General features: G+C 37.6%; 2 protein-coding genes across 8 annotated transcripts; one reads left to right on the top strand and one right to left on the bottom strand.

Annotated features, from left to right (window-relative positions):
* Window positions 1-1,049: 1,049 nt before the first annotated feature.
* Prp39 (pre-mRNA processing factor 39) lies at window positions 1,050-11,479 on the bottom strand. Of its 2 annotated transcripts, none has more exons than XM_022836156.2 (12): window positions 11,343-11,479; window positions 8,464-8,596; window positions 7,972-8,124; window positions 7,512-7,785; window positions 7,041-7,152; window positions 6,791-6,892; window positions 4,831-4,995; window positions 4,400-4,532; window positions 3,790-4,100; window positions 3,429-3,647; window positions 2,986-3,210; window positions 1,050-2,498 (listed from the first exon to the last, which is right to left on the bottom strand). In XM_022836156.2, the coding sequence occupies exons 2-12, from the start codon at window positions 8,594-8,596 to the stop codon at window positions 2,403-2,405; spliced, it is 1,923 nt and encodes a 640-aa protein (XP_022691891.1). In that variant the 5' UTR covers window positions 11,343-11,479; the 3' UTR covers window positions 1,050-2,402. The 2 variants fall into 2 exon arrangements, with proteins under 2 accessions (XP_022691891.1, XP_022691893.1); XM_022836158.2 differs by lacking the exon at window positions 11,343-11,479 and adding an exon at window positions 11,162-11,321.
* An 82-nt stretch (window positions 11,480-11,561) lies between these two features.
* GABPI (zinc finger DHHC-type palmitoyltransferase GABPI) lies at window positions 11,562-23,912 on the top strand. 6 transcript variants are annotated; one of them, XM_022836179.2, is made up of 5 exons: window positions 11,564-11,886; window positions 13,397-16,231; window positions 18,952-19,234; window positions 19,763-19,882; window positions 20,278-23,912. In XM_022836179.2, exons 3-5 carry the CDS (start codon window positions 19,076-19,078, stop codon window positions 20,785-20,787), a joined length of 789 nt encoding a protein of 262 aa, XP_022691914.1. In that variant the 5' UTR covers window positions 11,564-11,886; window positions 13,397-16,231; window positions 18,952-19,075; the 3' UTR covers window positions 20,788-23,912. The 6 variants fall into 6 exon arrangements, with proteins under 6 accessions (XP_022691909.1, XP_022691908.1, XP_022691914.1 ...); XM_022836177.2 differs by having other exon boundaries at window positions 12,196-16,231; XM_022836174.2 differs by lacking the exon at window positions 13,397-16,231 and having other exon boundaries at window positions 11,562-11,886.
* Window positions 23,913-24,539: the final 627 nt, after the last annotated feature.

Raw genomic sequence — 24,539 nt, 5'->3', positions numbered from 1 at the left:
AGTTGCATAACAAATAACACTTCAGGAGAATAAGCAAGGCTTACGATATTTAGTTTTCTTAAATTCTCATAAATTTTATAAGCTGTAAGCCTATTTTGCTTTTTGAATTATTAAATAGATGAAGTAGGCATGCATTTCTATATTCTGGCGGGAGGGCTAGGTAGAGAGGGCTATGCTATGAACTTAGGTTAAGCTTTTCTTATACTACGACAACTAGAGTCTAAAAAAGTTAAAGACCATTATTTCACTGTTTTTTTTGTGAATAGCTAACGTTTCTTTCTAACGTTTCAGCAACAAGATCGCGGGATTATTTTTCAAAAGATTTTGTGTAATCGACATAATAGTGTCTGGAGTTAAACTAAAATTGGTTTACAATATATTTTCCTGACTTTTTTGAAAATAGTGCTTTACTGGTAATTTGCTTTGCGAGAGCTATTCATTAAGATTAAGATCGTGTACGTTTTGAAGTTCTCACCTAGATCTTTATTGGTGAGTCAGCTCGTATTAATTACACATTGAAGATCAAAAAGCACTATTTAATTGCTTCTAAATCCGGAATTCTATTGAGACTTTTATAAAATATCATCACAAAGCGAGAGGATATTTATAATCCCAATTGTTTAGCTAAAAATTATAAACACTCTAACCAACCATAAACACTCTAACCAACCAAAGTTATGACGCCAAAGGATAACTCTCGTACGCAACTCTCGCATAAACTTTCGACCAGGTTTTTGAAATCTAAATAATTGGCAATGCTAATACTATACAGATACTATTCGAGATGTTATTCGGAGCGAAAATTGAACCTACAGCCAACTGTCGGATATCAGTTACTCAAACAAAATAGCCCCTATCCGATTTAAATGTTTGAGTTGCCGGGCTCCCTAATTTATCCACTAAAGGAGAAAACAAAGAAAATACATTGAAAGTTAGTTTAGGCTACGTCGGACAAATGCTCAACAAGTATTCCTTGTGAGCCCTGTGAGAACCATCGAATCCCAGATATACTGTGTACAACAACAAATAGATGAAAATAACACAACATATTAAACAAAATTGCGCCATTTTATTGTGTCATTCGTTATTTAGTAATTATTCTTCCCTTAGGTATGTCAGATAATTTTCGGCAATAATTATATTCTATCTAATCCTAAATCGTGCGCTCGATATAACTGAGGTATTGGTACCACCGTTATTATATTTAATAAGCTAGACAATTATCATGAATATTTAAACTTTTCGCTATTGTCGAGATTTACATTCTTGCTTCCGATTTTGACTCCTGATCAACTCAGAACGCTTACGGCGTTAGTAAACTGACAATGATGTCAACGTCATAACATAAGTTTTTATAGATGATAGTATGTTGCTGTTGTTATAGATGATAGTAGGTTTGCTGTTTTATTATTACTATATTATCTTCTTCGCTGTATATTTAATAAAAGCTGAATGATGTGCGGATGTTTAGTGTTGGAGTGAAATCGTGAGGTTTTTCCCCGATCGAATTGCTATTCGTTTTTTGTGACGCTTCTTTTCTGCAGTTCACATCATTAAGAAAAATAATTTGTTATAAATCACCGCACCTGAAATTCCAGACGGCAGCACCTATGTGTTACGCACGACCTACTTCGATGAACAAGCGGAACAATTTTCTGTGTAGATCTGTACTGACCGATGAGTAGTCAACAAGCCTAAAGCAAGCATTTTCAAGTGTGTCGTTGATCCTTATAGGTGACATTGTTGCTTTACACAAAATTAAATTTAAATGGGATGAATTATACAAATTATATGTTGTAGGCTGTTTACTAACGTCAGCAAACATTTTCAGTTATCTTGAGTAACTATCTAAAGTTTTTCACTAAATACAAAGACCAGTTACTAATCGCTTGTCTTATGAAAAAGAAGGACGTATGCGGCGTATCTTTGTCACTTATCCGTCTAATAATAAATTGTTTCCCTTTAATTTCTTGTAGTAGTAAAATTAGCTTCATTTTTCGAATAACAGGCAACACACCTCACTTTGACGCACTTTGTTTTAGCTGGTGAATCATATGTAGGACGTGTAATCTTTTGCATAATTTATCCTCTAAGTATTTGGAAACAAGCTCTGTGTCTCCTCACACATGTCCAAATCGTTCATCTTATACAATCATCAACTACTCATACTTAATACGTTACGCCGATGGCTTCATGTTATCTTCGTAAAGATTTCCCCCGATACGGTGTACAATGCGCTTGAGTGTGTTATAGGGTAACTGTTTGTACACATAGATACTGTCGATCATCTTTTCTTTGACCGTCATCAGTTATTCACAATCATCGTTCATCCGACTGTTTCGATGCTGCGTTTGAATTGTAACCCTAACCGTTATTGAACAATTCGATACCTATAGTTTGTTTTAATAGTTATAACCGTAGGCGCTTTGTTGTGCCTGCTGTTGCTGCTGTTGACCATTCCACGCCGCTTGACCGCCTCCGTATGCTTGGCCATATCCCTAAAAAATGCACAAACAATGAAATCTCAATTATCATGACAGAAATAGCAAGTTGACTAATTTATTCACTTCAAGTAAAGCTCAAACGCTACTTTAGACTACATTCAAGGCTAAAATTCTTCAATTTATCGTCTGAAAAAACACTACGCAGTGCTCAAATCCAACACTATATTTTGACCAATTTCCTTTATTTAAGCCAGTTCAAATACCTAATGAAATTTGAGCAATCTCTAGTGCTTTCTTATAAGGGAGAAAAATTACTATTCCGTAACCAGCCGCTGGCACATGCCCAAATTTAAATGATGAGTGTATCAACACTCGACATTGCTATTTGCCTATAGATCTTATCTGAAGGACTTTCTAGTTATCAAGCCTTTCACTCGGAGTGTGAAAATTACATGATATTGTTCCTAAAAGAAGAATTAATATGGCAACATAAAACATAAGGGTTGTCGAGACTTCGGAATCATTACGAAGAACCACACACCTGTTGTCCGCCCCATGCTGCATGTTGTTGAGCTTGCTGCATAAGTCCATAACCGCTTCCGTTGCTTCGGGCGCTGTTGTTTCCATAATATCCTGCGCTTGAGTTATTATTAGAGCTTTGATAACCATCTGAGCGTTGTCGCTTCGAATCGGAAGTCCCAACGGAAGAAGTTGCTCCACTATTTTCTTCGCCTGGACGTTTTTTCTCACGATCCTTCTCTACAACCTGCGGCAGTGGTGGTAGGAGTTCGATTTAGACCTGTTCTAACCTTGGCAACCAACTGTACTAACAAAAAGCTGTATTGTTCAGTGTGTTTTGTATTAATTATGCGAACAGTGTCTTGTTGCGGAGCTAGTATAGTCCGCCACAAAAGAGTTTACAGAGTTTCTAAAGGAAAAGTTAAGTTATCCAAGAAAGTCAATACATAGTAATGTAGACCATACCTTAAGCATCTTGGTGTATTCCTCAAGGGCGGCCTGTGCTTTCGCTACCTCAAAAGTCATTTCCTCGAAAAATTCGAACTTTCGCTGTAGCATTTCAAGCTTACGGGCTTGGGGTACCTCTGGCGCTTTCAGGGCACTATCGAACGCTTCCTCAGCTAAAGCTTGATCTCCGCTCTGCATCGCCAATTCGATCATTGTGAGGTAGGTTCGCACATTGTCCTGAAACGATAAAACTCTCTTCGATAACTTCACTGCGACAAAAAGAACTTTGCTGTTCCAACAGGCAACAACAATTCCAATAAATATAAACTTGATAATAAGAAGAGAGATAAGAGTAGGTAACGTATTATTATAAGCTTACTGGTTCTCTTTTAATTGCTTCACGAAGTAAGGTCAAGGCGCCGGCTGTATCTCCTCGTTCTCCCACCAGGAAACGAGCATGTTTTACGACGAAATGGTTCACCATCTTCGGCCCTGCTGATTTCGATGCTTCGGCCAAACTTGTGAAAAGTGCGTCAACTTCATCAAGTCGTCCCAGCCTTCGAAGTATATGTAGACGGCGCATTGCAAACACAACGCATCCAGTGACACCCGGTGAGCCCCCACAAAGTCTCTCTTCCATTGGCCCTAATAACGCTTCAGTGGATCCTGCCGGCAATGAGCCTTCACGCTCTGAAGAAATTCCAAAAATGATGAGCGTGTTACTAAAATAACCAAATTCTTGACAATCACTTTGTTAGCGCTTTATTAAATCTATCAACAAGGTACATAATTCATGTCATATGCGGTGTTGGGAAAGGCAAAAGTTATGTAATGGCTCTTAAACGAAGTTTATATAGACGACGCTACACGAATGACCACCAGCTTTACCTATACAATTGCATTAATAAGCTACGAATAACTAACTAGCCTAGGTACAAAAAATCGTTGGAGCTTCCAGGGCTAATTTGAACCGTTCAGTATGTACTTACCACTTTTTTCGACGAAAGCTAGCCATGCAAGATTGACAGTGGCCTTTTTTGGTAAATGCGTTTCGCAGGCACGCCTGAACAGCGCCAGCACCGACTCCGCACTGTCGCCAACGCTTTGTGCCCAACTGATATACTAAACAGATAAATATCAAGATAGAAAGAAGATGGCTTGACTCTGAATTTGGAAATACGCGTATATTTACTATGAACATGAATAATAGATAAGCAAGTTGAATTTCTATCCTGGGAAGCAACAGGAAGGCTGCATTTATCATTAGAAACAAAGTGTTTTCAAACTAGTCGTTAACCTGAACAGCAAAGTTGTTGTGAAATTAAGTGCTCGTGGACTAATACAAAGAGCTTGGCAATTGGTCTATATACAACGAACGTTCTTAAGGTGCAAATGCGCTAACAAAATCTAGCGAACACACCTTCATCCACATGTCTTCGTAGAGCGCGCAAGCAATAAGGCATCTCTCGAATAACAGTCGGATCCTTTGGGGATCGCCCATTTCAATCTCAAGGTCGAGGTAATCCTTCCAGTTCTTTATTTGAGATTTTTCCAGCGGTTTGACGTGGAAGTAGGGGCGTTTAATCTGTAACAGGCCACTAGTTAGACAATGTGAATCATTCCGCCGAGAGTGGTTACCTAGACAGAAGAAGCCGCCTCGTCGTGTTTGTGCACTTATCTATAGCATATCTGTATACAGACGCTATCTATTTATATTTGTATGTCATATATGTTGATGGTCTTACCTATAAGTACACAACAGTCCCAGAACGATGCCCGGGTCTGATGGTAGCGCCATGCCGTTGTAAATTACGCAGACATGTGTACCAATCAAATCCATAAGTTACACACTACAGCCATAAGGACGAATATAATGATACCATAACAAAGTATCTATGATCTATAATCAATGGATATGCAGTATAGGATCGTTCATTGAATAGTCGTATAGTGGAATGAGCAAGTCAATCCAACAATGTCATCATGATCAATCATTTCTATAACGGCGGACAAGTAAAACGCTTGCCTCCAGACTCACCCAAGACCTCAGTCAGTTTGACAGTTTGTCGGCAGCCAGCCATGAACGCTATGACCTCCAGGGCTTGGCCGAACTCCTCTCTAGTGATACTCAGGAGCATCAACTAGTGTGTCTTCATTTTCAGTGTCAATCAGTGTCACTCAGAGACGCATCTCTCTGTTGCTCAGCTTCTATTAGCCGTCAACATCATCGTCATCATCATCATATCATGTATTATCATGTATCAATAATGAGTACTTTTTGTTGAGATGTACACATTCAGTAAAAATATTTGTCATCTGGCTACCACGGCTGAGCCAAAGACAGGCGACTGCTATAAACATGCGTAACTGATGTTGTTGTTTTAATTGTAGTGGCAGCGCTAGCAATAGTTGAGTTATCGAGATATACAACATATTTGATACTATTTTGCGGCCAAACAGGTGCCGTTGCACGTTGCATTTTGCAATCAGCTGCTCCTCCTTATATCTATTATTGCTAGTATAATGTGAAAATGGTATTGGTAGCAATATTACTGTCCTATTTCGTCCAGCCACAATTTTGACCTTTAAATTGACCGCAAGCATATCGTCGGCGATAACTGAATTATGATCAAAAAAATAATAAGTATGATATCTGTAACGACTGTAATTACACGTAGCAGGGATCAATTTGGCTTGGCTCGACGATATGATACAAGCGCAAAGCGGAAGCACATAGTAAGACGGGGTAGTAGTGGTAGCTTCTGTGGTAGAAGAAGTTCTGTACTGAGAGAGTAGGAGAAACGGTACTGTATTGAGAAGGAGTGATCTCTTCGAGAGCTGCGCTTCAGCTCTGTGGTAGCAGAATGCTGAAATGCTCTGAGCTCGCTGACGCTGAAAGGGTATTCGTTACAATCATCATATTACAATCGGCCCAGCGGTAGGGTAGCAGCGTCACCACGACACACACAGACTTTCTCTCTCTCTCTAAAGAAGAAGAAAAAGAAGTCGACCACAATGAATGCTAATGACACAATGAACAACGAATGCTGTTATGTATTTACAATGCATGGACTGTTGGATGGATGGATCGTTGGTAAGTCAATATGGATTAGGATAAGCCTCTAAACAAAAATACATATATGTGAATACTTGTAGTATGTCACAATTGTTTTTCTCATGTTTTTTGTATAATGTGGTATTAACAACTTATACAATTTTAACATTGTACATCAATCATTTTACGTATGCCACGTCATATAAAAACGTAATAATATCGCATTATTTCTTATTACTAAGTGCCAAACCAGCTACTAATAAACAAAGCGGAGGGAAGGCTGTTAGAAGGACAATTATATTAACGAGTTAAAAAAAAAACTTACCCCTTCCTCGAAAGTCCAGCGTGTTCGTACGGCTTCTTCCGTTTTTTTGAAAATCTCCTTACGCCGTTGCATTGCCTCTTTTTTGATGAATGAAGCCTCCTCCTAAACGCAGAAAACAGTGTTATCTTATTGTCGTATATAGGCTGGCTGTATGGAATCAGTAAAAACTGTCATTTCAGTTTTTTTGAACATCCATAGAAGGCAGCGTGGGGAACTTCTAAATGATAAATTTAAAATAAGTAACTTTTACCTCAACGATAGCTCCTTCGCCCTTTTTTTGGTCGTAGACTGCACGGAGCTCTTCTACCTCTACCTCGGAAAGTGTCTCATGCGGAGGATACTTTTCTAACAAGCCTTGGAGCCTGTAAAGTCAGCAATATCGTATTAGAATCGTTTTGACATCTTTACAAATGATGCACGTCATCTACAATTTTGAAAAAGAGTGCATTAAAGAACTGTCATACTAATTTGAAGAGCTTCTATCCCTATATTGAAAAAATACCAAATCGATTCAAAATATGATTCAAACGTTTGTCCAAATTAGTCATTCACTGTACTAAGATTCTTAAGAATCTTAAGAAACTCCCAATACGGCCTACTTTTTTAGACCCGCCTAAGGCGCACTATTTAATTCAAGGCATAAACTATCAATTCCTGGAGGAAACACCTAAAAAATGTACATAGATTTAAATCCAATTATTAATACAAGTCAAGTTCGTACTTGTCATGATGGTGCTGGTAGAGCTGCGTAGGTGTGCGAATGAGTCGGTCGTAAATCGCAGTCACATTAACCAGCTGCTTTTGTTCCGTTTCCCATGCAATCCACGAATCCCACAAACGGTCAGACCGAAACTCCAACCCGCACGTATCGGCCGCACGTTCATAGAGAGCACGCAGTTCAACGTCACCTTCAGCACCACGTTCTTTCGCCCGTTGTTTCATGAAACTTACGTACTGAAGCCAAAGATCTACGGAAAGTGGAATGGCCTCTAAACCTACGTCAGAAAAATTTCGATAAAAACATGAGTTGTATATGCTCTGTCTCAACATACTATCAATTAGGGTAAGTGTATGTAATTTTAATCATAGATAACGCAAAAAATGATTTCAAACAGAATGGTGTATTTTAAAGATTTTTTCATTAGAATAGTGTTATCATTACACTTTTCTTTTAACTTTACCTTTATCGAAGGTTTCCCTGCAGCGCTCAAGAGCAATTTCTTCTCCGTCCTGAACATTCTTTTTTTCGAGATCAGCTAACTTCTTCCAGTAGCCATAACAATATGGATAACGGGCAAAGAACGCTGTGAATGCTTCGCGAACAGAATCAATTCCTATGGAATTCGCAATGAAAATATGTAAGATTAAGAATAAAAACATGATTCAAGCGAGAGAAAATGAACATCCAATGATAAAGTTATAATCCATTCCATTGTTCTAATTAATTATATGACTTCACTTTGTAATTGCAAATTCAGGTTTCTCTTGCTTAAACGAGAGTATTTCCATAACTTATTTAACTAAATAGTCTACTAAAGGAAATATGATTTAGTTCCAGACTGGCACGAATATCGATAATAGTGCATTGCAATATATTATTTATATACATATATATTAACTGTACCAACAATCAACATTCTTATCGGGTGTGCAAGAGGCCGTAAACTACTTACCAACAAGAAGAACATTCTGTTCGACGTGGGCCAGGAGAGCCGTCCAAGCCGTAAAATCAGATGAGTTCTTTCGGACTTCCGTCCATAGCTCATCCAACGATTTCTTGCTGTCATCCTTTTTGTCGCCACTCATCTAGATACGTTAGAATAAAACAAAGTCGTAGAATAATGGAAAACAATAAATTACTACTATTAAAACAATACTTAGATATTGGTCCTCTACAGAGGAAACACAGCAAACATGCACACCGCAATTGTTGCTGAATAGTCGTTACCGTGGCTGATGTTAGATCGTAAGCAGGTACTTCGTTAGGGATATTTTGGAAACTAAAGCTTATATGTGATTTTCATCTCTTCAAGGCACTTGTCATTCTGTTTGTAAATTCATAAATGAAAAATCTGAAAATGCTCTTTAACGAACTCAGGAACCAATATGAAGCCCGATACACACATATATATATATATATATATATATATATGGCTATTCGATTTGTGTAATAATGAGCAGCGCCGCGCATATGCAAGGCCCACTTTTCACATATGGACACTGAGGCTTGTGAATATATTAAACCCTTTCGCGCGCATGCTCACTAGTAATGCTATGTATAGCAGGCGTTAACCAAGAGCACCTTGTTATCTGTTTAAATCTAATGAGACTTACAAAAACCGAGTTCAGAACATGGACTCGTCGCAGTTTTCCTATTACCCTGTTATACAAATGTTGCCTTTTACAGCTATATTTATTACGCTCAAAGCATGGAGAGATCTTCTTATAATTTTCATTTTCAATCTGTTCAAGTAAACCCATTGTTAGGCCACTCCTGGACTGCGTTATATCACTATCTTGTTTTGAAAATTAGATCACATTGTTTGGCTCGTTCCGTTACCTTTATCATCCAATCACCTCTGCGTCAATTCAACCGTGCTATCATTGTGATACCCTTGATCCGTTCCAACCTTACAGTTATTTCGCTATTTCAAGGTTAATCCTTAGTTTTAGAACTCTGTCTATTAGAAATTTTAAGCCACTCGAAGAACCAACGAAGTAAGCAATATAAAGGCACCGATATTCCCCGAAAAGTTCAGCCGTTGCTGGGCGGCAACTATATACATTACCATATTAGCCTCGATGATAAAGAAAATGAAATTCTCTTTCAAAATTACTATTATACTTATTCCGTTACGGTTGAAAAATTGAGCGATATTTACATTTAGATGTTTCGCAGCCACTCAAACGTTATTGAAAAACCTGTTTGAAAAGATTTTTTTACATAGGAGTCCACGGGACAGCTTTCTTATTTTTTAACACTCAAAAAACCTTGCCTATGCTGTCACCTTCATCGGTGTGTTCCTATCAAGACAAACCTTCACGGTTGGGAGCGTAGATCGACGTTGTTACCGCTTCCTAAGACTCCGAGGATTTTGGTGCGAAAATAACGAAACAGTTTTTCGACAGCACAGTATCTATCACCTTTGAATCGCCCTCATAAGCTAGATTATTAAAATTTTTAGACCTTTCCCGACTTTGACCTTGGAATTTTGCGACCTTTGGTTGATTATCATTTACAAATTAAATCCGCTGAATTCTGTGTGTTTGGCGTATTTCAGTAACACTTGGGCCAATATTTGTTAACCTACATAACGTAGCACGTGTCGTCGGCGAAATTTGAAGTTACTGTTCCAACCAGAGGCTTGGCCGCCCAAACCATCGGGCCACTATTTTTGCAAAGTTTTCGAGAGTTTAGAGAAGAAAACTGTTTGAACGGTATATATATACGAAAAACTGCTTGATTTTGGTTGTGATACGTCTTAAATACAAACTTTTATCCAGCATGATTAGGCGTGTAAAGAAATGGTTACTATTCGTTCAATAAAGATAGAATGCTCCCATGACTAACATTGTCTTCTTCTTAGTTTCCTAAACACATTTTCGGTGAATTTCTCAGATACACACAAATAATATTTATAATTCATATGCATCTATTCTTATAATATTTAAATGAAGGATTAATGACAAAAAATACGCAAAACATATTTTGTCTGAAACTCATTGTGAATTTGGTATGCATCGCATGACCAAGATTCCTGTTATCCCTAGTACGGCCTTGAACGTCACCTAGCCATCTCTGTTGAAAACGCGAAAACATTTGAAAAAGTTTACATTACGAAAGCTCACGATCTAAAGTAAAAAATAATATTTTCTTTTTTTTTTAATTTTGAAAAGTCAATTCAACACCGATTCATTACGCCTCGCATGTTTCATTCACCTCATTATGATGAGCAAGGAATATAATTTTTGGCTTAATTCAAAAATAGATTCAGTTACATCTATTTTTTTCACACTGTATTTGGTATCATATATTACTAAAAATTTAAAACGCTATTACGTTCCATCATATCAATGATGCTTCATCTAGTTCAACAGTGACGCATCCTAAAGGTAGGGCAATATTGCAAGCTGATAATGACATTGCGGTTCACCAACAACAGACCAAAAACCGCTGCTGCATTGGCATTAACCGCCCAAACCAAGCAATAGATGCATTGTTACATGTAGAATTAAGGTTTAGGTGCAACAGTAATCCAATTGGTCTGCGGACAACTAAGCGCTGCTGATGGCTTCATTGTGTAGCCTATGAAATGCCGCGATCAGTCTTGACATTCTGCCCACAAGAAAAAAGCAGTAAAAGAATCATACCTTACTACGTTTAAGACTTTTCCAGGTTCTGTGTTGCAGCAGTCAATGCACAAAGGCCCTCAGTGCAAAGAACGCATTCATAAAATACTAACGCTGAATCAAAGTACTAATATCAAGGGGCGTCGAGTGTTTTCGCTCGATTTTAAGCAAACGACACTCTAATTGATGAAGCAGAACGTACCTTGAAGTCTGGAGGGGACTTCCTGCACGTAGACTATTTGAACAGCAGATGAAAACAATAAAATTGTCGCAATTATTGCTCACTTGAGATGCACGCTACACTGGGGACGCACTAGACAAAGCAACTATTTACATTTCATCGCCCCACCCCTTTCCTCGGATTTCACAACAACAGCCATCGTCTGCAAACAAAGCGTCTGCTAAAATGATATCGTAACACAACCATTTATGCAGATTTGTTTTCTATGCGTTTAAGCTTACTAAATAGACTACATGAGTAGGTTAGTAATACTTGAGAATTATGGAAAAAGTAATAAAGATAAAAGTTGACCATCTCGAGTTTATGCAAATTTAACATTAAACGCAGCTAATCCTTGGCAGTGCTTCGAAACTTACCGGAAACTCACTGGAGCTCATTCGAAGTTCGCTCTAAAGTACAACCAGAGTTGTCCGAAATGTATAATGCTCTCATCGAACGAAAAAGACGACTTTATCTCTCTGCTTTTTTTCTTATTGAATGCCTAATAAATGCCTCGTCCAAGCATGTGAGTATCGTTTCTTATATTAGCCATTTACTCCTTTATTATCGTGTTAGTCCCTCAATTTAACAAAATGTTATGGAAGTATAACACCATTCATTGGACTCTGATAGTCTGAAAGTTTGCGTATAATTTCCTGGACGATTTTGCTGTTGACTTAAAGTTTGGAACAACTTATCAAAACAGATGTTCGAATAATCGTGCAAGTTGAACATGGTTTCAAATTTCTTTGTGTATGAGATTTAGATAGTAAATACAAGATAATTTTTGTTATTGATACATCTATTTGAAACGCGCACCTGTGTGCCTAGCCAGGCTTAGGTTCAGGACTCGGTAGAAATCGCGATGGGTATGGGAACCTTCACTGAGACAGTGTCTACGTATAGATTTGTTCATTGCGAAAATAACCTACGGTGGATTACAAGTGAACTTTCCTCAGCAGTAGTGTAGGCAACTAAGTGTACGCACCAACTGCTGAATAGAGCAGATTACGCTCTGGAGGAGATTACTCGAAATGACTACTACTCAAGCGCGGAAAAAAAACAAGTCGTTATAAAATACATTCTTAGGATAGTATTGTTGTGTTTTGTTAGCCATTTCCGCTGTTCTGCATTTGACCGTATGACTGAACAAGATGAAATATGTCGTTAATAGGTACACATAATAAGATCATATTTTAGAGACGCAGTCGACGCTGTGGCTTGGCAGGGGGCGCTGCTTCAAATACCGCCAATGAGCCATTCTACACAACCTGTGTGAATAAAGAAAGGGACTTATTTCGAAGATGTTGATTCGATATGCGCATTTGTTTATTGAGTATGTGTTTTGATAGTGTTTTAGTAACGTGATACACTACAGTTTTACTTTTACCGCCAGGAGGTCAAAATAGCATATTGAGTTACCGACGCAGATTCTAGGCGTAACGATTCGGAATGCATCCACATCCTTCACTGTATAGCTTTTGACCGTAGTACGAGTTGCCATGATAGTAATGTGGCTTTACCATCCTGTAATTAAAGACGGAGTCAATTTCATACTCTTCTCTGAACGAAAGATTATCTACTTTCAGTGCACTTAGGTGGTGTCACTAATTAAAAGAACTGCTGTGGTTAATATGAACTGCTCTAAATAAAGAAAAGTATAATAAACTAGACCAGAATTATCTTTAAGTGGATATCAGATCGTTCGACCGCGTTAGTGTCCTTTTTAGAGACTTAAAATCTTAAGGTACCTCTTCTAGGTAGCAGACCCTCAATTTACACTCATGAAATGATTTGTTGCCATAAATTGATTGCGACCGTCTTCAAGGCCATATATCATTCATAGGTAGTGCTTACACCTTCATTGAATGAACGGACGAAATCTGTGACTAATTGCCAATGACGTCATCATCTAAGTAACAACAATGTTAACAATCTTTTTGGGATTGCAACATAAAATATGTGAACTGTAAATGGATGATTTAACTCGCTTATTATATGGGCAAATCTGTGAATAATTGTTTGTACGTCTTCAGTGGGGGGTGGAGTCGACATATAGTGGAACTGCGACACCGGCTCATAATTAGGTTTGGGTTCAAGATGCCAATGAACCGAATGATGCTGCTGCTGAAGAATGGTGCGGCCGCCTACCGAATTTCCATAAGGTACCAAGACAACTGTAGTCGGTGCTACTTTTCTTGTTTATAAACATTGTTTGAAGTTCCGATGTTATCTGCAGATCGCTGGCCGTGATCAAAAATCGATGATAGCATCGATCTGGCTTTTTGGTTGACCACAGCAGAACAAATAAACGGCATTTTGAAGGAGTGAGGCTTACTAAATTCTAAATACTAAAAGTACCGGGCTGTCGGTGCTTCGAATTTGTTCGGTGCCAAAAAGCTGTTGACACACCGCAAGTAAGAGGCAGGAAGCAAACTGGCATCGACAGTTTAGGAGGACATAAGTCTACAGCAGCCCGTCAAAAGAGTACAGGCTAACAATTCTAGATTATAACCATCAGCCGTCCTCTTCTCTCTCTATGCACTTATTAGGACCGAATAAAGCAAACGTTGTTTAATTTAAAGTATAGATTTAAAAAAGCCGTTAAGCTAATTGCTTCGGTACCAATCTAGTTCTATTTAAGGATAATTTCAAACATCAATTATAAGCTATACTTTTTATATTTACAGTGAAATAGATTCAAAATGTAATGATATATAAGAAAGCAATAGGGAAAATGGAAAGTAGATCATTATAGTATTAATCTAGTTGCACACGTTCTTTTGCGCTCTTCATGGTAAAGATTTTTTGCTTTGTGATAGAGACTGAAATTTACATTTAAGCCTTCAAATTCTTAATGTATAACGGAATGTAAACTTCCCGGTAGAATAAGATATCTCACATTGGCTCGTTGTATCATTTGGTTCGTAGATCGATGTACATCGATATTTCAGCTTTTATAGCATCGCGGAGTTTTAAACATATATGTCTGCTAACCTTCACACATTGATAATTTCTACGTAATCTTTACTATTTACATAAGCTGGATTTTTGCGTGAGGAACGTGTCCACACATTTTTCAAATTTAATATGATGGTAATAATTTTATTTTTATATATGGAAAAAAAAACCAGAAAATGTTCGACAAAGAAAAGAAATAATTAATCTAGGTGACAATCTGCTTGTTAATTATAAACTGTATATTGCTTAATTATTATATATACAATCAGTAAAAATTATAAAAATTTGAAACAACGATTTTGATTTCAAACGGAAATTTACCTCAAGCGTGATACGGTTGATGTTTATGTTAAAACTCTAATTAATCATAATTAAAATGAACGGTCGGGTATTTAATATAAAGACCCAAAAAAAAAGTGTATGTGGAATAGCGCGCGATGTTTATTTCGCCTGGCCAACTTGCCCAGCTTCCAGATATAATAAAACTCAGTTCATCATTTTATAATATGTGTGTAATTTTTCAGTGGGTTGACATTGCCCATTTTATCGCGGTGTAAGTTCACGCTGAATAATACAGACGTGGGCAACCACTGGGGCGTCCTCTTAATTTCTCTGCGGGTGAAAAACATTCATACCAAAAATAGTTCTACATAGAGGTAAATATTTATGTCAGTATGGCTGGATATTCTTGTTAAATGTGATATTCATAATTATTATGGAAGCGAAGATGTTCACTTCCGTAATAATTAAAAATAATGAGTAATACATTTCAGTAAGGTTTGCGCGACCCAAGCTTTCCTCCTCCTTCGTAAAACCAACATCAGGATGGTGAAGGTCAGCTAATATATGTTTTCACCTTCAAACGAAACGAGAGCCAATTCCAGTGACTTCCCGAAACCTCAATATTACTCATGAGAAGTCAACCCATTTATTTAGGGTACGGAGGAGTAGAAAATAGAACTGGCAACCTATTTGGTCGATAGAACTGATTGCTGAACGGAGCACATCACTGGACTAGTATTGACCAGTAATATATTTAATATATTATGTACCGAGTTTGTTATAAAATCATTTTTGGGGTCGACGGTTTCACTAAGTGGATTTAGTGAACTAAATCGTTAGTGTAGCCAAATTTGTTAGCAAAAACGTGATACTCGTTATGTATTATTACATCTTAAAACAACAGTACCGTAGACTTCTAAAAAGACCAAGCTATGCCAGAACGAATCATCAGGCCACATAAAACATTAAGGAAAATCAGCATGAAATTGCTATCGAACAAACGTTGAAGTCTATTACATCGTATTTGTAGTATAAAATTTATCTCATATCGAAATTACAATGTCGACATGTTTACAATATAAAAGTAGATCTGTTTATGTAGGTATATGCCCCCACATATCGTGCCAAGCCAGTTATCATGTGAGGTCAAGCAGATGCTTCAGATTATGGTAATCGTTAGAAGCTGGCCGTGGCAAATAGCAGTGCATACGGGGAACGTTCCTACATATACCCGTTATGTGCTCAATTCAATCTAGCCATGCTGTCAATTTAAGCTCGACGAAATATAATGTAGTTGGCCAGATCATATGAGATGGACAGCGTTGGGGTTTAAATTAGAGAAGGTGCAGTCGTGTATAAGGCTGTATGACGTTGACCATATCATGATTTTGGTAACGGGTGAATAGAACACAGGCAAGTCGCTTAGCGTATAAGCTTCGTAGCTCACATTTGTTAGATACTACACATAAGTGTGGTGTTTTTTGTAGAATCAACGTGGAATTTCAGGTCTCAGTTATCGAAACACAACTTGTACACGTGTAGGCAGTCGCAGTCATTGAACAATATGGGTTAAAAGCGAAACCAGTGCTGACCACAGCAAACAAAGCGACGGTGCTTCGTTATATCAGGTTGTTTTTAGCACGACGACTATAAGACTGAAACAATACAATACGAGACAGTAGTGTTTAACATAAATTAACGTTGAAATTTAAAACGATGATTATGATAAAGAGAAGACAATACGTTTTACCCAGCTTTTATCAGCGAACTTGAAAACGTGCTCAAAAGTATTTTGTGAAGATTTTTTAGTGAACGGTGACATGTTGGACATGTTATTAATTTGTTCTTAGGCACGTCACGTTTCGAAGCACCGTAAGTGCGACCAGTGTTAATACTGCGCCGTAGAACTTCTGACTATGTAGGGTGTATTTTTCTTAGCAACCTTTTATAGAATGGTTAGATATATGACACGTAAAACAGCTTCCGAAAATGAGATGACATTTTTTCGCATATAGTCCGATAAGTCGACGTTTTACGTGGTTTTAACTAAAACGGTTCGATAGAAAAATACTTCCTGTCTTTTAACTTGTAAAACAAATTTCTTTAGCCCATTTCAAACTTCAAAGATTACCCTGCTTCAAAGATGGCCCTGCGTGCATTTTTTTGTAATAAGTGGTAATAAGTGTTCGAAAAAAATAATGAGTAGGTTATACTAGAGATCGTCAGATTGTAGTTTTCTATATATATATATATATATATATATATATATATATATATATACAGTAAAGATCCTGCTAAGGTTTCAAAAAAATTTGCGTTTCTGTAAGATAGACTTTTTTTGTTTTTGCTCTCAGAGGCACATATTGGTGCTTACGTGGGTTTACATGAGAAAAATTTTCAAAGGGGTAGAACGGAGTTATTGAACACCCTGTGACTACTTTAAACAAACTTATATATGGTCATAAGTTTATTTTTTATACGAGTTGTAATGCATCAAAGTTAATTAATGACGTATTGACAAATTTATAGGTTTTAAATTATACCCTTCCCACATAAAGCGTTTACAGGGCATGGAACGTAAATTGGGACGAACCTTGGCGGACTACTTGTCGTAAAGGGAATTCGCGCGTCTACTACTCCGGATACCAGGCAAAAGCATAGCTGCTTCCGCAACCAGACAAGAAACTCGTCGTAGCGGACATTATTCCGTTGTATCCCAAATTTTTAGCGAAAATCAGCTATGATCCAATTTTCCGGGCTAGAAAAACCTCGGAGATCTAAAGAATCTTTTTTTTTGGTCTGAAATAGACAAGCTACGTTAATGCAAGTTTCCATATCGCTACCAAAAGCCAGAGGAAGGCATATCCTAAGATCTTCAATAAATTTTAAATTTAAAGGCTCGAACTTTAATCAAATCGTCTCAAAAAGCGTTTTGGTTATAAAACTTTACGGCCATTTTAGAAGAGAAAATATCAATGTCTAGTTGAGCCGTCCAAATAAGCTCTAACAGTTTGACATACCAACTTATTAACTCACCTAATTTTTGTGCTCGCTTTGATTCCTTGCATATATGGGACCTCCTATTAGCCCGAAACTTAATTCTATTAGAACTTTTCATATGTAGCTTCTTTGAGCGACACTTTACCTAAGTTTACGTTTACCAATATTGCTTGACGCACAGTTACCTAATATGGTGATTATGCATGGTCTAATTTTAAGAAAAAAAGATAAAAAAAATATTTAAAATTAAGTTTAAGTCCTAAAATTAAGTTTAAGGCTGTAATCGTGGTGGATGATGATTATATTAAACAAACATGATCGTCAGAAGTAACGCTTCTAGTACACGCGAAAAAAATCATTGAAATGTCTGTTTTTATTTCGATACAGTCCTAAAAACAAAAGAGATTCCCGTTAAGGTGTACATCTACAGGACTTCGAACGTTTTACTAAAACTGGATACAAGAGTTTGCCTATTGACTTACCTTATTGCACGTCATGTGTAGCAAGCGGCCCACTCCCGCCAAAATTCATCTCTTATAGCTTTTGCAAGTTAATAACGACGTAATAATCAAGTCGTAAATTGTCTGCATTGCCCTTAAGGGTAAAGCACGGTCGGCAGCGGTGGCATCAATTTGTGGTAAATAATAGATGGTCGTCAGTTCACAAAAATGGGTTCCTTTGTGGGTAGCAAGTGGTGGTCAGTCATTTATCAAGTCTTTGGTGATTGCATATTGATAAAACGAAGATTTTTCTGTTATAGACACGCATTCAAAGGAGGCTAATTATATTATTGTTTTTGTGGTCTGAAGGTTACTAAGTTTTTATGCCCTATAAAATTGATACGTTTTTATTAAAGAGCTCCGTACCAGTCTTATTTTTATTCGGGTTATTTTAGGGGATTTTTAAGGAGACTGAGCAACAAATAAATACAAATAAAATAAATGTAAATATATTCCATTAAAAAAAGCAAATGTTCATATATACTGTACGCACGCAGAAATATAGCATAAATATTAAATATTACTCTATATATTGCTGGGACCGTAACATCAATCATTTGTGACACTTCATATTCTATTTATCGTACGGCAGCAGGGACCCCATTAGGGTCAGTTCGGGTCACAAAAGTGACATCTATATCGTGGACTGGCATAATTTACTTCAATCAGTGGGAGATTTATGAGAAATTTAAAAATTTCCTAACTCGGTGACGCCATTAGGAATATTTCCATAAGGAGTCTTCTTATAAATGCTACCGCCCGAATCCGTCTTTTGTGTTCTGGATATTTGTTTGAATTCTAACACAGTAACCATTATCTTTGTTTTATGTGGGTTTTGTTTTCAGTAGGATTCCGGTATTTAGCCGGCCATCATCATGTTGCGGGCTGTCAGGCCCAATCGACCGACACGTCCTTCTTGCTATCGTATCGTTTTTCGCACTTTTCTGGGTAGCCTGTCAGGGATGGTGGCCCATGTGGACTTCCCTAGCGACCATGCTCCTTCTTCTAGGGATCGTTCATGGACACTGCCACCGAAAAAGACTCCGTTCACGTTTTTTCCTCGTCTGGGGCCTTCTTTCTTATTTTCAACTTTTGCTTCTGTTACAACTTGCTGTCGTTCCCCAACTAAAGGTTGGTCAAAGAAATTACTCTACCCAACTTAATTTGGATGCCATAGTTAGCGACATTTGCTAGACAGCATGAGAATACTGCAAAGCTGAAAAAAGTTACATTACGGTTAATTGCAGTTGAATGATTAATTTATGTACTGCGACGAGATAACGTATGTGAATCGCCTTGCGCGAAAAAATCATGCAGGTCTTAAGGGTTATGATTAAGCTAACTTAAGTATTGCCATGAAAGTTAAAGTACGGAAGTATAATAGTAAAGTCCTCGTAGATAGCCCATCGGTTACGCGACTGCTTACGTGAATCACGCGGACAGGGTTTTATATTCTTTCATCCTAAAGACTGAAAGAATTTGAGGATAGGCCAAATGATTAAGTTACGTGAGTGAAACTTGGCAGTTGACAAGCAATGTTTTGTGTGGCTTGAATAAACTAGATTCAAAAAGTCAGACATATATACAGTATTTGCTATTAATAGCTGAATTACTAGAGATACGTTTTTTAATATATGTATGTGCTGCTGTTGTATATAGGTGCTATTTTCAGAGAACATGGCTTTGACGGTTTTGGTATTGGCGGCCCTCTACTGCGCGTATCGAACTCGTACTGATCCTGGAGTGCTCAATCCTCATCGAAATGAGGATAAGGAGGAGGTATTGCCATTTAAATAGCTCATCAAATCTAAATATTCTGCTTTAAACTAGGCTTTAGATTATACTTGAGCGTATAAAAAATAGAAGAAAAAAATCGAGAGAATGAGCGCATCAGAGAATCAAGGGTAGCATTTTTGCAAATATTTCTATAAACTGTTTACGTAAAATGTAAGAAAAAAGTGTAGACTTTTATCTGTGTAACTGTGTGTCACGTCTAACTGTTTTGTTGAATCCGATAAACCTACAACATGGTGGTTTATTTAACTTTTAAATTTTCTTTCTTCATGATAAAGCTGAATGCGATAATCTTTGAGAGACACCGACGCTTAAACCCTACAGAAAAGTACTCACGTTGATGATATCAAGTTTTTCTATTTTTTCGATGGCACTTTTAGGTGAAGATCGTAATCGAGGACAGGGTGAGTGCTGTTCGTGAGGGCCGCTGTGCTATCTGTCTTGTTCCAATGCCTCCGCGCACTTCGCACTGCCTCCTTTGTGGTGTGTGCATCCAACGCAGGGACCACCACTGTATCTGGCTAGATACCTGCATCGGGGTTAACAATCATCGATATTTTATTCTTGGCTTAATTACTCTTGCGATGGGGCTGTTCTACGGTGCGAATTTAACACTGACGTCTCTTTGTCAGCCGATGATGTTCTGGGGCATGTTCCTTGTACCCCGAACGTGTCCTGGCGTTTTTGGCGATTGGCTAACGGCGTGGGTTTTCACTAGCGCTGTGTACAGCGTCTTAGTCGCCTGCCTCGTATCAATCGTGCTCCTGCAACAGTTGATTATGGTTGCGTGTAACACGACAGTGTATGAGATTCGTAAATACCAACAGTTTAACGGAAGTATACGACCAGGATCGATATGGAATAACTGTCTTAACTTTTGGATTAAATGAGCAACGAGCAATTTTGCGTTATTATGTAGCGAATTATTAATGTTACAGCAATTCCGTTAATTGGCTATTACCCGGGGTTTTGGTACTGTAAGGTAGCAGCTCTTTTGATAAAAGATTGTGCATGCTAAGCAAGATGTAGACCTGAGACCCATCTCAATGAAGGAGTTGCAATGTTCTGCTTATGCCGTGTCAATATTCTATTAGGCGTAAAGGAAGGGAAAATGAGATATCCTCTGACGGAATAACTCAATCCCAATACGAACGAACCTCGACAAGGGATCTTAGATGCGGTGTAACGATAATTATTGTCACTTCGGTCACGCATCGTGGCCCCTTGATGCGCATTGGCAGCGCAGCCATCGAGTTCAGGCTGTACGAAGCTCACTTACTTTCCTTTGTAAACTTTTATGTAACCTTAAAACGATGGCAGTTAATCCTGGTGTAAAGTACACTGAGTTTTTTTATTCATCAGAAACAATTTATCTTCTTAAATTATTGTTTCTAAACGATCTGTTTTAACATTTAATATTCAAAATCACTTAGTGTTCTATTCCAAACATTGGCTGTGTAGTCTATCGGATAATAATCTATTCAAACCTGTGATGTATTTCTACAATATAACCTGTGTACACACTTTTAAAACTACCGATTTTATATGACTTTGCAGTTGTTCGTCTATGTAGAATCATACTGTGTTTCAAGATTCACTGATAAAAACCTTCACTCGTTTTTCACACGACACTACGTGTTTTTACAAGTTTCAGCATTGTAGATGACCATCGGATAGTAGTAACTAAGAGTCTGAAATCATATTATAGAGGTATTTCATTGTAATTGTATGTGCGGTCTTATGGCAATGACTGGTTCATCTGTGCTAAAAGGCTGTGCGCTTTTAATGCTAGTTCTCTTTGGCTGGTATTTAACTGATTACTATGAAAATATCAAGCGCATATCTCACGCAGTTAATGTTTCCGTCATTTGGTTCCGCCTGCTGCACCTTACTAAGGCCAACAACATTTCAGAGAACTTTGTAGTGAAAGGCAAACCATTGTTCACGTTAACGTGCTTTTGCGATTTCTTCTCTTTTCGACCGCTCTATTTCCGACCGGATATCAGCTTTACAACTCAGGAGGAATCTTTGCGTTAACCGGAAGACATACGCTGATTGTGATCTATTTGCTCATAACAGAAGTTTGGGAAGGATATTGCCGTAATGACCCTCGAGGTTTACAACTATAAAGTACTAGATTTTACTCGCGTATGCATATAGAGTTGCGTAGCCAGCTTATTCCTTATAAATCGATTCACTAGCTCATCACGGATAGTAAGCGTAAGTTCAAAGAAAGTGAAGAATCGGATTCATTCGTTCATTCTTGAGCGGCTGTATTCGAGGAAACGACTGGGGATGCCTCGACCAAGAAAGTGAAAAAAAAAGAGTACATTTTATATTGAACAGGCGATGAGCACTGCTGGAAGCCTAATTAAGTACTATTTATTATTTTACATCTAACGATATAAATTGAAATAACAAACATCTACAAATATTCGAAGAAGAACAGGCTTTTAGTATTTGGGCGACCCCGTTCATTTAAATCATTGGTTCGGTTCGGTGAAGATTTCGCGAAGCACAAAACTTTACTCTGATTATTTATGCAAATGACAATGTGGTGATTAAATTGCACGAAATACAAGATCAACCTTAGTTCATGCTGTCGTCACCTGTCAGTTGTATAATTGATATATATATATACATATAGTAAATACGAGAATTGCTTGGCAAATGCTAGCACCAACGAAAGACAGGAAGGGGAGGTAAACAAATACAAATTATATAGTTGCCTAATACTAAGAAAAATAACGGTATATATATATATATTGTATTGAAGGTTAAGGTCACTATCACGGCGTGGAACTGTGGTCGTAACGAGGATCTGAGATGTATGTACACACAGACTATTAAGTGAATACAATCTTTGAAAATGCATTAATGTCACCAAAAATATTTCGCAGATGTTTAAATTAGAAGGTCATACAAACACCCAACCCGTCGTTGAAACATTACCAGAACTCAGTGAACTGAAATCCAGCTTTACTATCAACTACGAATCTTCAAGATGATATAATACATGTAACACGTGAACCGCTAATAAGCCGCGATCATAATCTTACTATGACTGTATGAATCACCTAAAACAATATATGTAATTATTAATTAAACAGGAAAATCTTCTTGCTGACGTTGTAAACATTCCGAACCAAATACCTTTGACGATACCGGCTAATATTGAAAAATAGGCACTCGGACTAGCCAATTATTGTAGGAAGTCATTTTAAGCAGAACACAAACAAACATATGGTAAGGAAGATTTGAGCCTATCGAGCATGTAAATACCTCAACCGTTCGAATGCTTGAAAAGATATCCTGATCTCTATAAGGATAAATTAAAATTTGGCGCCCTATATCTACAATTGACAATTCCACAACGAAAATGACTTCTATCAAGGCAGTCTAACGGTGTTTATACAAATACATTATCCATGAATGTCCATCAAAAGTCAGGTATGTCCTTTATGTTCGTGCTTTATTAATACAACACGTGGCTTGAGCTTTTGGAGGAGGTACCTTGGTGAGCGAAATTTTCATATAATGTGTAGCCTTGAAGTTGCCATGATCGGGTGTAGTATACAGTAACTACTGCAATCAGTATATTGTACAAAATGTATAAGATCATTTCAGACAACGGTTAACAAAAACACTACTTTAAATGTTTGAGTATGTACAAAAGACGTTTACGATTGAGTGAATTCATTTATTATTAGGCGAACCGGTCGCACGGAATCGAACTTGATTAGCTGAAGGATCGTTAAAAATCATCTGTCATTACAAATCGGATAACTAATTATCCATCATTAGATTGTAAACATGACATTTTTAACGTAGTACTGGGAATCATTCTAGCTCGCCCCTAAAAAGACTGTGCGCGCTCTCAAATAATCACACGGATCAAGAATTTGAAAACAGCGCGTCCTACACGCCAAACAAAAGCGAGCCGCTCCATCTATATTCATACTTCTATACTATCTCGCGTCAATAAAATGCTGCACCGTTGTATCTACTTTGTTCACACCGATTTTACTCAGTTTTCCAATGCATATTGTAACAATTGTTTAATTCTTTGGCTTTTTAAATTACACGCGTGAACTTGATGTAATTTGTTCGTCACATTTGAGTTCATTGTACATCGTACTTCGACTCAATGAAACAATATTGGGTCGCCATCTTGTTTTTGACAGATACAACCCTATATTGTATTATAATTCAAAATAACCAGAATTCTTATTGGAAGCCCTAAACACTCCTTTGCCCGCCTTGAGGTGGTCAACAGAGCTGCTCTTATTGGATGCGTTTTTTTGTTTAACTGTCGCATGCGATTGTTTTTTGTTACGAGTAGACGCCTATTTCCCTCGTTTGTCCTTTTAGAGCTCCTATTCCTGGAACATTCAATTCGAAAGAAGCGCCTTCTCTGAAAATGTGTCTACTGAGGTTATAGAGTATCACATTTTCGTTTTTGTGTAGTTTAAATAGCTTTTGGGTAATATATTTCTATAAAAAAAGTACTAGACAAACTGTATATTCAGATCAAAATGGAATATGTGTGATCCGTATATATGTGGGTGTGTAGGTTTATCACGTTAATATTTTTAACATGTAGCCTACTTGATAAATAGGGCCTATATTTATACACAACATC

This window comes from Varroa jacobsoni, unplaced genomic scaffold, assembly GCF_002532875.2.
Source record: "Varroa jacobsoni isolate VJ856 unplaced genomic scaffold, vjacob_1.0 scaffold_629, whole genome shotgun sequence".
NCBI classification, from domain to species: Eukaryota; Metazoa; Arthropoda; class Arachnida; order Mesostigmata; family Varroidae; genus Varroa; species Varroa jacobsoni.
The sequence above is the reverse complement of the archived record's forward strand: the minus strand, read 5'-3'. Positions and strand labels throughout refer to the sequence as shown.

What these genes read in the sequence shown, in the direction of transcription:
- Prp39 (XM_022836156.2), bottom strand. Translation starts at nt 8,596, where the DNA reads ATGAGTGGCGACAAAAAGGATGACAGCAAGAAATCGTTGGATGAGCTA. An exon ending in ACGAAGACATGTGGATGAAG is followed by an intron (nt 4,533 to 4,830) that starts GTGTGTTCGCTA and finishes TTATCTGTTTAG; the next exon opens with TATATCAGTTGGGCACAAAG. An exon ending in AGCTTTCGTCGAAAAAAGTG is followed by an intron (nt 4,101 to 4,399) that starts GTAAGTACATAC and finishes GAATTTCTTCAG; the next exon opens with AGCGTGAAGGCTCATTGCCG.
- GABPI (XM_022836173.2), top strand. An exon ending in CTGTCGTTCCCCAACTAAAG is followed by an intron (nt 19,235 to 19,762) that starts GTTGGTCAAAGA and finishes TGTTGTATATAG; the next exon opens with GTGCTATTTTCAGAGAACAT. An exon ending in GAAATGAGGATAAGGAGGAG is followed by an intron (nt 19,883 to 20,277) that starts GTATTGCCATTT and finishes TGGCACTTTTAG; the next exon opens with GTGAAGATCGTAATCGAGGA.